This window comes from Galeopterus variegatus, unplaced genomic scaffold, assembly GCF_000696425.1.
Source record: "Galeopterus variegatus unplaced genomic scaffold, G_variegatus-3.0.2 Scaffold305, whole genome shotgun sequence".
In the NCBI taxonomy this organism is placed as follows: Eukaryota; Metazoa; Chordata; class Mammalia; order Dermoptera; family Cynocephalidae; genus Galeopterus; species Galeopterus variegatus.
Genome location: NW_007726416.1, coordinates 490188 through 503639, shown reverse-complemented (window position 1 = coordinate 503639; position 13452 = coordinate 490188). Strand labels below are relative to the sequence as shown.

The window sequence follows — 13452 nt, the reverse complement described above, 5'->3', positions numbered from 1 at the left end:
GGCATTCAAAGTGCAATTAAGGAGAGACTTCTTTGCTCAGTATTCTATTCATATATGATGTTTCATACCATGTATAAAAAGCTTGTGTGAGTGAAGACTATATTCACTGATTAATGAAATGAGAAATTATTCTTTTGCTAAATTTGGGTTAAACCTATTTAATTTTCTTGGTACTTAACCTCAGTGTGGGAATCTTCCATTTTGCTTATAGTTGCCGCTTTGTCCTTTCTACTTAAATGGTAAATTTGTTTGTTTGTATTGGAACATCCTGGGGAGCCATAGAAGAGATTATTACAGACTAAAATGTCTATGAAATATAAAGTTTCCTTATTTCAAAATTAAAAAAAAAAAAGAACTAATGACTTGCTAGGTTGTGTGCTGTTTGCAATGACTCATTTATAGTGAGAATTCAAGTAAAAGGAGGAGGAAAATAAGGCAGAAATTCTTAAACAAGCATTGTTTGTCTTCAGGCTCTGCATTGGGGCTGGATCCCCTCAAGAGGTAACATCTGAATCTCCTATAGGCTCCTCATTCCTTTGTTAAATTATCTGGATTGTGACAAGAATGGCAGAGGATGCACTGCTGTTGCACTGCCATGGTTGCTCCATCACCAATGTGCTTCCTGCTTAATTGGAATGAATGATTTTTCCATAGGGCAGTAGCAAGGGTGCCCTGGGAACTTACCTCTGAGCCTCATAACTTGTCCTTAGGGAGCTTGTTTACTCCAGGCTTTCCAGGCTACATAGCAGCAAACTTCCCCAAGGAGGAATTATAGACCCTGAGGGAGCATGGAGAGTAAGCAAGAAGTGGCTTAAAAATTTTCAGCAGTTTTATCATCTGGAAATGGATCAGTGGGTCACAGTCTAAAAACTTTTTTTTTTTAAATTGTGAAATGTAAAATAGGAAACTAGACACAGCATTTCCCCCCATATTTTCTTTAAAGATGTGTAAGATTTAATGAATTTAATATTTCAACTAATTGTGTCATTCTAAATTAAATTCTGATCCTAATTACAGTACATAAGATATATTTACTGCATTATCTTTAATCAAAATATAAGTACCACTTGTGGGTTCTACTTAATTTCTCTAGTATTTTTAGTTCACAAAATTCTGTAGTTGTGCTATCCTTATGTTCATAGTATGAACAAAGCAGAAAAGATTGTATGAAATTGGGCCGGCCCGGTGGCGCACTGCTACAGTGCGCCGCTTGAGAGCGTGGCGGCGCTCCCACCGAGGGTTCGGATCCCACATACAGACCGGTTCCCGCTCACTGGCTGAGCGAGGTGCGGGCGCAACGCCGAGGGTTGCGATACCGTTGCCGGTCCCGGCCCGGTACGGGCGCGACACTGAGGGTTGCAATCCGTTGCCGGACATGAAAAAAGACAAAAAGGAAAAAAAAAAGATTGTATGAAATTGATGTATGTTTTAAAAAAATATTGACCTATGAAAGGCACGTGGGCTGCTTTTTCTATTCTTGTACTTTTATAAGCGAAACCTCAAAGCATTCTGTTTTCATTAAAATGACATATTGTTTAAAATTATTTCCCTGAGTTGTATTCTAAAAGTGGAAATAAGGAACTGCATAGATCCCTTGGTTATGGTCAGATTGCTCTCCAGAAGGATTCACAAGGCTGCCGGCAACTTGTTTGCCACAGTCCCTGCAACGGGGTCTTTTCATTTTTTAGTATATTGAAACCCATTATTTTGTCCTTAATTTAATGGATATTTACCAATGGGTATTTAAAATGTCACTTTCTTTCATCACTAGTGACATGGAACATTCCTTGTGGTTTTTTAAAAAAAACTGACTCATTTTACATATCGATGCTCACTCTGCGTTTTTGAGTGGTGCTCTTTATTACGTTTATCACGCAGGCTTTGATATTTCGTTACCTTTTAATATTTATTTTAAAAAATACATACATGGATCCACCTACTTTACTTTTGATAGCCTTTGGTTTCTTTAATAATCATGATTTAAGTTCCCTCTATTAATGGATACATTTTTTCCATTTTCATTAAGTCCTTGATTTACCTCAATTTTATTACATTCAGCAGTGTGGATCTAAGTACTAGTATTTAATATCTAGTTATTGAAATGGCATTTAATTTCTTTCCTTATTGTTACTGGGATTTCCCCCATGCTTTTTCATTTCAAGATATTTAGATATGTATTTTGTCTATAATCAATCTTCTTCTAACCAATTATTTTTCTTCTCACCAATTCACAATATAGCCTTCAAGGCTGTTGCTGTATAGTTTACTTTATATTATAGCAGTGCTGATTCCTCCCCCTCATTTTTTATTTCTTTTTTTTTTTTAAACATTCATTGGTATTTATACTTTTTAGATAAATGTTTACCATCAACATCAGAAATTTTTTAGGCCGGCCCGTGGCTCACTCGGGAGAGTGCGGTTCTGATAACACCAAGGCCACGGGTTCGGATCCTATATACGGATGGCCGGTTAGCTCACTGGCTGAGCGTGGTGCTGACGACACCAAGCCAAGGGTTGAGATTCCCTTACTGGTCATATATATATTTTTTTTTTTGAAAAAAAAAAAAAGAAGTTTTATACTTTACTAAATTTACTTGACATTACTTTGAATCTATATATATGACTTAAGGAGTATTTTGTTTCCAGACAAATATTTTATGATAAGAAATTATAATATTTAGGAGTTATTCAACTTGAATCATGAAACAATTTGTGAACCCTCTAATTTGCAGAATTCTGACTGATGGATGTATAGATTAAAAAAACACCCAAAAACCTGAAATAAATGTCACTGAAAAGATGGGATTCCCCGTAACAATGAATATAATATGTATTTAAAACAAATACACTCCACTAAATACACATAAAATTATAAAATATAATTTTTTTGCAATGGTGGAATGCTATTTGCAAATCCCTTGGGAATATGTTAAAAGCTATGGACTCCTTTCCTTTGAAAAGTACATTCACAAAACTTTGCATATAATTTAAAGAGCATAGACCTTCTTCTAGGCCATCTGTGGGCCCCAGGTTATGAACTCACCTTCTGGGATCTCCTATAAACATTGTATGCTTTTGCTTCCTTGTTTGTTAGGGGCTGATGTAGCTGAGGTGATGCTGGATTTCATTGATTGGCTGACCCACCAGGAGTTTGGCCGAAGATGTGTGGTCAGTATCAGAGATATCCTGTCCTGGGTTAACTTCATGAACACAATGGGGGAGGAAGCTGCTTTGAAAAGGCCAGACACCATCTCCACCGTAACATCTTTTGTCCACGCTGCATGCCTGGTGTACATAGATGGAATAGGTTCAGGTATGTTGTCTGTTAGCTGGTGGGGATGGGAGATAGGGTAAGCAGGAGTAGGAAAAGGAGCAAGCCCAGGCCTCTGACCCAGGTTTTTGCGGAATCACTTAGTCTAACCTTTCCAAAACTCAGGATGGTTTTCCCTTTCTTTGTACTCTTTAAAAGATGGTTAACATAAAACATAGGCTAAAACTTCTCAAAGCTTATGGACTATATACTTAATAAATGTGTAGTGGTGATTATGAGCAGAAAGAAGACTGTTGAAAATATCCTTGCTTCTGAAGCAGTAGATAATTCTTAATATGACTGGTCATTTTTAGTTAATGGAATGAATCCTTTAGTTTGTTTTAAGTTTACTACTATTTCTTAAAATTCTGTAATTACTGGTTTTTCAGCCATGAAGATTGGTCAGTAGTGCCACATTAGTTACTCTATCTCCAGGCTGATTTATCATTGAGTAACTGGAGTAGTACCTTACTGAAGAAGCTTCTGCTTAATTGATAATCTGTAAACTGGGGTAATGGGGTGGTGTCAGACTTCTTCCTTGGGACTCCTTTCACTACAGATCATACTTAGGCTGAATTCTCCTAGATTCTCATCCCCAGGAACCTGTGCTAGAGCTTTTGATAAATGGTTGTAAAGCTTGGTGGGTGCTGTTGTCATGGCATGATTCTTTGTCTTTTAGGGGTAACTTCCTCTGGGTTTGGTACGGCTCTCTTGGCTCGAAAAGAATGTCTTAAATTCCTAATTAAGAAACTTGCCAAGATAAACCGACTTACAGAATGTCAGAAAAATGAGCTGAAGATTTATGACAGACTGAAGGCCAAAGAATTCACTGGGATAGATAACCTTTGGGGAATTCATCCATTTTTTATACCAAGGGGTAAGAATGATTTTAGATAAAATATTCTCTTTCTGTAGATCATAGATACCTTTATTGTGACTTTTTGAGTTTTAGTGTATTGTACTCATGATTATTTTTGAACTAGTTATCTGAGTTAGAATCTGATTTGGTGTAACCATAATTGTGTAGCTGGTTCAAAATCTATAACTTGCATGTAAAAATAGGGGAAAAGATAGACTTCAATTTATGAATAGATTTTCTTGTTAAAAATTCACCTATCTGATTATCACTTGGTGCCTGGAACAAGAGCTTTTCTATAGTAAAGCTCTAAACCTTAATAAAGTTGTCAGTAACTCTTAAGTTTTCTACAAAGGCCTGTTTAGCCCATAATGTATCCTATAGAACCTTATCAAGCATTTATAAAAACAGGTTTTTTGAATCCTTGAGGGATGGTATTATTTTGTCATTCATCTTTCTGTCCCTGGCATCTGGCATGTATGTAACGTAGCAGTTGTAAGCACTCAGAAAATGTCTGTTGATTGAGTGAATGGATGAATGAATATGATTACATGGGAAATGCAGTAGTCTTATCAGACAGTGGGCTTGAGTTCTAATCCTTGCTGTCATTCTTACTGGCTTGATTCTCCCCTATATTTAAATGAGGCAGTTCAGTATCTTCCAAGACATTCTTAATTTTTCAGATTGTTGCTTTCATAGCAGGGTCGTGTACTTAGTGTCCCTTCCTTTCTCTCTACATTAATAATTGCTGAGTGCCTGAAATATACAGAGGCTCAGTGGCAGTTACCAAGAGTTCATTGGTGAACAGAACCAGCCCAGGTTCCTGACCAAATGGAACATTGCTCTTTCCCTCTCCTCAGATCTCTTTCTTCAGTAGTACTGTCTTCATCCCTGTTGGGTCTGCATGATCAAACCATTAGATTCCTTCTCTAAGCCATTGTTACAGTATTCAGTGCTCCTGTGTAGGAGCTATATGCCAGTAGCCTGGGCCTGGGGTGGTCCTTTCATCTGCTTGCAAGGATGAGGAAATAGATGTTTTCCTAGTCCCACTACCTCCAAACTGGTATACCCGTAGCTTTTTCTAAGAGACATAGTGGCACAAATGTTAAGTCCTGTAAAAGTTATTATTAGTCCTGCACTTCAGTTACCTTATGGGTTAAGGACATACCCTGAATTGTCTTGGTGGCCTAAAAACGTTGAATGAAATTGTTTATATGGAACTGAGTGGACTATATGCCTAGCTTACACTTGGCTTTTAGGAAAATACCTCCTTATAAAGGTACAAGTACATGTAGTAATTCAGGGTGTAGGTTGTGAAAAGAGAGATGTGTGTTTGCAATTAGAACTATGTATGTATGTACATGTTTGTAGGAGATGGAAAGATCTGTGTAGTAGGCACAATTGGAGAAAGTATGCTCCTGACTACTTTTGTAAAGCATTTTATGGATGTGGAGTGATGAAATGTTGAAGTAGAGGCCAAACATTTTCACTGCAGATAGTACTTTCCTGACTGATAGCCTGTTTTGTAGATTCTTTAAGATCTTGAGTTGATGTGTATATATGATTTCATGATGTACAACTTATATGTGGTTTTGCTTTTCTCCACTTCAGGACCTGTCCTACACCGGAATAATATTGCTGACTATGCACTCAGTGCAGGCACCACAGCTATGAATGCCCAGAGGCTCTTGAGGGCTACGAAACTGAACAAACCCATTCTCCTAGAGGGATCTCCTGGTGTTGGCAAGACGAGTTTGGTGGGAGCATTAGCAAAGGCTTCAGGAAATACCCTTGTTCGAATCAACTTGTCAGAGCAGACGGTAAGTTTAGTCATTCTATAGCTGATTGGGATAGGTATAGATAATAAATGGTTAGGGCATCATGAGTACCCTAAATATTTCATTTGGTGATAAAACAACCAAATATGACCTTCCAAACTGATTCTGCTTCTCTCTGTATGCTTTATTCTGATTTAGTATTTCATCTGTATTTTACTGTATTAACACTATAGCGTATTTACAATATTACAGTATTTTAGTATTTACTATAATATAACCCAACTTATTTTTTTCCTTTCTTAAAAAACTTAGTAGAAATAAAGTGACTTTTAAACAGTCTTATGAAAATGTGGGACAGAGATGGCAAATTAAATGAGAATCTTTTGGAATGGGGCCTACATTGTTATTGCTGGGTTTTTTTTTGGTTTTTGCTTTGTTTTTTCTTTTCTTTCTTTTTTTTTTTTTAAACTCACCAATTAACTTCCAAGTATAGCCAAGGCTGGGAGCTATTTCTTTAGAAGGCCAGCTCAAATTGATTGATACATGAACCATTGTGATGAAAAGGTTCTTGGGACATGCTTAGGCTCCTGGTAAAGAGTGCTGGGATTGGGGCTGGCTGGTTAGCTCATTTGGCTAGAACATGATGTTGTGGGTTTAAATCCCTGTACTGGCCAGCCATCAAAAAAAAAAAAAAAAAAAAAAAAAACAGAGTGCTGGGATTGGTTAGTTCTATCATGGTGTAAAAAGGAAGAGTAGTTGCAGAAGGCACCAGTATTTATCATTTCAGATTTACGGTCTCAGGATCTTGTTAATTCTTTTTGTAATGTTGACTCTTCCTCGTTTCTTACCCCTCTCAAAGGACATCACAGACCTATTTGGAGCAGATCTGCCTGTTGAAGGTGGCAAGGGAGGAGAGTTTGCCTGGCGTGATGGTCCCTTGCTGGCAGCTCTGAAGGCAGGCCATTGGGTTGTGTTGGATGAGGTGAGGGTCCTGTTTATTATGCCCACTATGGGACCACATGTGTGAGGAGCAGGCATACTTTCCAAAGCTCTAGGGCATTTCTCAGTGATTGATCATTCTGATGGTTGGTAAAGACAGATTCTCTAGTGACAATATCCTCCATGATTTCTTTTAAGAGTAAGATAGGTCACTTGGCAGAACACACATACAGAAGTTTCTCTACACATAACCTACAAACTCTCTTTCAGAGGAAAACTGCATCTTGGCTAGTTTATTTCCAGTCTCTGGCAGGCTTGCTGTGCTTACATTTATTTTAGAGGTGTTTTACAAATAGTGTCAAACACACCCATGTTTTATTAGTGCCTCAGAGAGACTGGGGAAAGACATACGAAATGACATACAAAAATGATGAGAAAGTGATGATGAGAAAGTGATCAGTGCTATATGTGCATATTGGATAAATTATTGATCAGAAGGAAGAGCACATCATGAGACATGATAAATACTGAGTCTTCATGACTGACAGATAGCTAAAGTTGGATCAGTTTGGAATGTGCAGTGTTAATTCAGGAAAAGGCTAGAAGAATTTGTGGACCTGAAATGATTAGAGTGATGAGTATGCCACAGATAAAACTTTGAGCACACGCCCCAGCAGTTTCCTTAGATTCAGACTCCTCTGGTTCTGAATATCAGACAGAGTACTGTGGGATTCCTATCTGCTGAGTTGCTTCCTGCTACTCTTGGGGCATTGTCAAGGAGAGGGAGTTTTTTTTTGTTTGTTTATTTTCAGATTTTTTTGGAAAAAGATGTCTGAAAGAATATTCATTAGCCAAGAAAAGAGAAAGCCTAGTTTTACTGTTCAATGCTACTGACCATACTCATATTTGGTAGAAATGCATCCAGGGACTGAAAGACATTCTGAGCTTGCAAACACACTTGAGCAGTTTTCTGTTTGGGAATATACAGAGATTGTGCTTTGTAGTGCTTATGTAAATATGACATTTGAAATTCTAATATTAGTTAGTCTGACTTTTACCTATTTGCATTTTATTGATTTGCATTTTCCCAATCAACTTTTTCTGTTATCTGAAAACCACCCATGCTTCACATCCCTGAACTCTGAACTCAGTATCTGAAGATCTCCGTTCAGCTCTTCATTTCTGGTATAAGAACCCCCTATAATTGTTCTTTTTGTTTACAAAACTGTGAGTGGAAGTTGGCTGTATTGATCCACTTTATGTTGTTTATATCATGACTTTGAATCTCATTTGGAGATTTGTTCAATACTTCAGCTGGGAAAGTATATAAAGAGCTATCAAACCTTTTTTATTCCCTACAATTAGTGTGAAAATTTAAAAAACCCAGAGTGTGAAAATGAAATATCTGTGTACTGGCAAGTTTTTTTGTTGTTATTTACAGAATAGATCAGTATAGGAGCTTATAATGGATACAATTTAACATTAGAGAAGATTTTAAATGTTTACAATTCAATGTGAACATTTATTTAGTTTACTTAAAAATGATTGATATACATTTGGCTCTCTGTGTCCATGGGTTTTGCATTCATGGATTCAACCAGTTGTGGATAGAAAATATTTAGGTGGAAAAAATTGTGTCTGTACTGAACACATATAGGCGTTTTTTCCCTTGTCATTATTCCCTAATCAATAGAGTATAACTATTTATATAACATTTACATTGTATTATGAGGGGTCTTCAAAAAGGTCATGGAAAGATTCGTATTATCTTTTTTTTTTTTTTAAAGATGACCGGTAAGGGGATCTTAACCCTTGGCTTGGTATTGTCAGCACCACGCTCTCCCAAGTGAGCCACGGGCTGGCCCTCGTGTTATCTTTTAATTTATTTTTCCAAGAAATTTTTGAAGTACTCTTGTGTAAGCTAGAAATGATTTAAAGTATAAGGGAGGATGTGCTTAGGTTATATGCAAATACTATGCCTTTTTATATCAGGGACTTGAGGATCCTGTTTTGGTACTTGCGTGAGGTCCTGGAACCATCCCCTAGGGATACCAAGGGAAAACTGTATATATAACACATCTAAACTCTCTTTGTGATATATGTGAAACAAAGAATAATAAAATGAATGCACATCAACTGATCACTCAGCTTAAAAACTAGTGTTACCAATATCGTTTGAGCTTCCTCCTATTGAAGATAACAGTATCTTACTTTGCTGCATATTATTCCCTCGTTTTTTGTTATAGTTATACAACATATTTAGTGAAACAAACAAATATATGTCCTTTCTTCTCCAAATAGCTTAACCTGGCTTCTCAGTCTGTATTGGAAGGACTCAATGCTTGTTTTGACCACCGAGGAGAAATCTATGTTCCTGAGTTAGGAATGAGCTTTCAAGTGCAGCATGAAAAGACGAAGATTTTTGGGTGTCAAAATCCTTTTAGACAAGGAGGCGGGAGGAAGGGCTTGCCTAGGTCTTTCCTTAACAGATTCACTCAGGTAAGATTTGCTGTTGCCATAGAGACCAAAGGTAGAATGTCTGGAGGTGATAAAACTGCTGTCAAGGACCTCTTAGATGCTTGTTCTAAGAATGAGACAGGATTAGTTTAATGATCCTCTTTGTCTTCACATGATGAATATTAATGCAACTGATTCCCGTCATTATTCCTCTCCTGGTCTGAGTCACTTTGTCTTATGCCCCGGAGGATCTGGTGTGTTATCAGTTGGAGGAGAGTGAGGTTACCACCCTCTTCAGGATTCTGTTAACTGCAGGCAGGGATGATGGCCAATCTTGACCTTATCAAGTGTCTGTGTCCTATTCAACCATTTAAGAAAAATTTATAATGAAAGTAATGCATTTTAATTAAAGAAAAGAATGGACAGAAAACTACCGTGAAGAATAAGAATTAAGTATTCCCCAATCATTATTAACATTTTATCTTTTCTTATGCTTTTATTCCTGTTTGCAGAGTGGGGTGTGTGTGTGTATGCTTGTTTTAACATCTTTTTTTAGAGTTTGGCTAATCTAGAGGTTTGGAAATGCCACTAGATGTTAGCTTTCCTTAATGTCTCTGTCCCTTAATGATTAAGAATTTGCTGAGTAACCTTTTTTTTTTTTTTTTTGTCTTTTTTTGGTGACTGGTAAGGGATTGCAACTCTTGGCTTGGTGCCGCACAGCGCTCAACCAGTGAGCGTACTGGCCATCCCTATATAGGATCCGAACCCGCAGCCGGAGCACCGGTGCACTCCCAGTGCTGCACTCTCCCGAGTGCGCCACGGGGTTGGCCCTGCTGAGTAACTTTTAAGAACATTTTATTATGAAAATTTTCAAACTGGTTGAAAAGTTGAATGCATTTTACAATGAACACTCATATACTCACTATCCAGAATTTTGAAATCATTTTACATTATACATATGAAAATTTTAAAGACAAATCTGAAGGTACTTCAAAAAGTTCACGGAAAGATTCATATTATCTTAATTCTGTTTTTCCATGAACTTTTTGAAGTATAGTTTTTAGAAAATTGCATGTATCTTTCCTTTAATTCATTACAATGGAGCTAAAAAAACCAAAAAAGCCTCTGTTCTCTATATTTTGAAGATTTTATGATTCTTTACCCTAAAAAATACAATAAAAGAAATTTCTGTAACTGAAAATTATATATATACAACTCAATTATTTTTACTTCATGTTAAATAAAGATATCACATATAACAAGGTGTGTTAGTCATTTCTAGAGTTTGATAAAAAGAGTGATGGCATTTCTTCATGTTATTTTTGAATTTTACAGGTTTTTGTGGATCCCCTTACGGTAATGGACATGGAGTTTATTGCCAGTACTTTGTTCCCAGCCATTGACAAAAATATTGTTAAGAAAATGGTTACTTTCAATAACCAAGTAAGTACTTATTTATATTAATTGTTCTGTTTTCCTGGCTGTATTTGAACTAGCATTTTCTCAACATGGGACTCTACCAAATTACCAGTCTCTTTAACTACAATAAATCACTTAGAATTGTATACAAGTTTCTGGTGGAAGGCAAGTTGCTCACTTGAGGATTATAGTAATTTCATTTTTTATTGTGAATACCATTGTTAATGTTTTCAGGGTATTCCTGGCATTTGGCAGTCTGGGTTGAGAAGAGGAGGCATCTGAATCAAGCCTATTAATTTCTGTTTCAATTACATATACATTTGTAGTACGTTATGCAGTGCCTGGCGGCAGGACATGTTTCCCAATAAGGGTAATTTCTTCCTAGATTGATCATGAAGTGACTGTTGAAAAGAAATGGGGACAAAAAGGAGGACCCTGGGAATTCAACCTCCGAGACCTTTTCCGCTGGTGTCAGTTGATGCTGGTTGACCAGTCCCCTGGATGTTATGATCCTGGTCAGCATGTGTTTTTGGTCTATGGTGAAAGAATGAGAACTAGGGCAGACAAAGAAAAGGTGAGTTTCACAGTTGCTCTTTGTATTTCTTTCCATCTGAAAGCTGATTTCTTCCTAAGGGAGAGAAAGAACATTCTCTCAGGAATAATACCAAGCCTAGTAAAGCTGCTTGGAAATCTAGAAGTTAAGAGAACCGATTAAAGATTCATGTATCTTAGGGTCAGTCCATGGAGTAGTTTGTTTTGGAGGACACAATTTGCCTATCTGCCTAAATCCGATGATCACAACCTTTCTTAAAATAGTATTGCCCACCAGTAATGAAAAACTAGGTCTGTGACACTTTTCAGGCACAAAGGTGAGAAGCAGGAGGAGACGGGTGGTACCCCATAGAAGAGGCGGGTCTTCTATTTTGTTTTTATATAAATGTCATATTACAAAGTGTTTTATCTAGAAAGTATAAATAGCTACAAAGAGAAGATATTCTGTATCTAAGTGAAAACTAAAATATCTGCTTGTAAATAGAAAATAACACTAGAATTCCCAGCTTGAGGAATTAACATGTACATTTTGGTTTGTGGTATTTAAAGTCCTGTCTCACTAAATGCTCACAATAGCTGCAGGTGGGGTGTGCTGTCATGATCTCTTACAGGTGGTGATCCAAGACTCAGAGTTGTGGGATCTCACAAGTAGCAAAGCTAGCCCTCCAGTCCAGGCCTTCTCTACTTTGTCTGCTGTTCCTTTCTACTACACCTCACTGTTTAAAAACAAGTTAATATACAAATCCATGCAGTAGAAGCAGTAACTACATTCTTTCTTCTGCTGCCCAGATCCCTTATGTGGTATTCAGAATCTAGCCAAATGCTAACAAATCATTTGTTACATGCAAGTGTCTTTTAGTCATTGGGTCGGGAGAAAATGTTCAGCTAATATTTTTTTAGCAGCTTTATTGATACATAATTCACATACCATCAACTAGTATTTTAATTTCTTCATCCACTTATTAGTTTTAGTATATTAATTGTGACGAAGATACTGGCCCATTGTTGACTGGTATTAATCAGATGGTAGGTGACTGTGGTGTATGGAAGGATTCCATTACTCTTCCAGTTAGGAATTATTGTTATTAACCAAATAGGTATTTTCTGAGAGAAAAAGTTCAGGAAAATAATAATAGAAGGAAAAAGGCTGTAAAGCTAGTAGGATCCATGTGAATTGAATCTGGTTTTATAAAACCAAATCAAGCAGCTAGACTTTGAATATATTTGTAATTTTAACCCTCCCGATAAAATAGAATTGCTCACAGCTCCACGGTCTGTGACTCTGAGGTACCCCCTCTGGCAGCTCAGTCTTTGTGGGCCAGGATGTAGCTATGACTCTGACACGGGGGAGAAGAGATGCTCTGGAGGTTTGGGCCTGCAGTACAGAATACAGCAGCAATTTTGTAATCACAGCAAGTATTGCTCAGTGGTCACTCACGTTCCAGGGTGTGAGGCACTGTTTAATGGTGACTAGCTTCTGGAACTGTGGGACTCAGCAATATTCTAGTCTCTGAGAGCAGGTGCAGTGGAAGCAATTACCCAGAATGGCAGGGCGCAGCTGTCATTTGGGCCCTGGGGGACTGGGAGAAGCACAACACTGACTTCATTGCCTGGAGAAAGGGGTGCCTCAGCAGCTCAGTCTCTAGGTGGCTCGTCCAGCTCCAGGGAAGCAGAGTACTAGAGTTGTTCATCCTGAAGGACAGGGTGTCTCAGCTCAGCCACTGTTCCGTTTCCCTTGAATGCAGGGTGTTGTGTCAGCTCAGCCCCAGGATGAGTGGCTGCTCTTGCTCTGCCAAGCAGCTTCTTACCCAGAGCACTAATTCCCAAGGGTGCAATGTGCTACTTCAGTATAGGCCTGAGCAGATGGGGTACAGGTGCTAATTGGAAGGGTAGTTGGAAATTCCCCTGGAAGGAGTGTGCATCTTTAGCTATGGGCGAAGGGTGGAGGGCACAGACACTTGGGAGGGGTAGGTTGAGGAGCTCCATTGCAGCTTAGCCATTATAGGGTATAATAGCTGTTTGCAGCTGCCAGTGGGCAGGGGTGGCTCAATGATGGCTTAGCCTCTGGGATGAAAGGTTGGTACTCACCCCTGGGGACACACCCCAGAAGTAATTGTTCTGTTTCCAAGATAGCATAGCAG

General features: G+C 38.0%; 1 protein-coding gene across 1 annotated transcript in view; it reads left to right on the top strand.

Moving 5' to 3' along the window:
- The window catches only part of MDN1 (MDN1, midasin homolog (yeast)), a 157329-nt gene that overhangs the window by 73839 nt on the left and 70038 nt on the right, over positions 1 to 13452 (top strand). Inside the window, exons 34-40 of the mRNA XM_008567220.1 lie at positions 3095 to 3313; positions 3990 to 4187; positions 5778 to 5986; positions 6804 to 6926; positions 9185 to 9382; positions 10676 to 10783; positions 11145 to 11333. Coding sequence (XP_008565442.1) covers positions 3095 to 3313; positions 3990 to 4187; positions 5778 to 5986; positions 6804 to 6926; positions 9185 to 9382; positions 10676 to 10783; positions 11145 to 11333 — 1244 coding nt within the window. The remainder of the gene's footprint in view (positions 1 to 3094; positions 3314 to 3989; positions 4188 to 5777; positions 5987 to 6803; positions 6927 to 9184; positions 9383 to 10675; positions 10784 to 11144; positions 11334 to 13452) is intronic.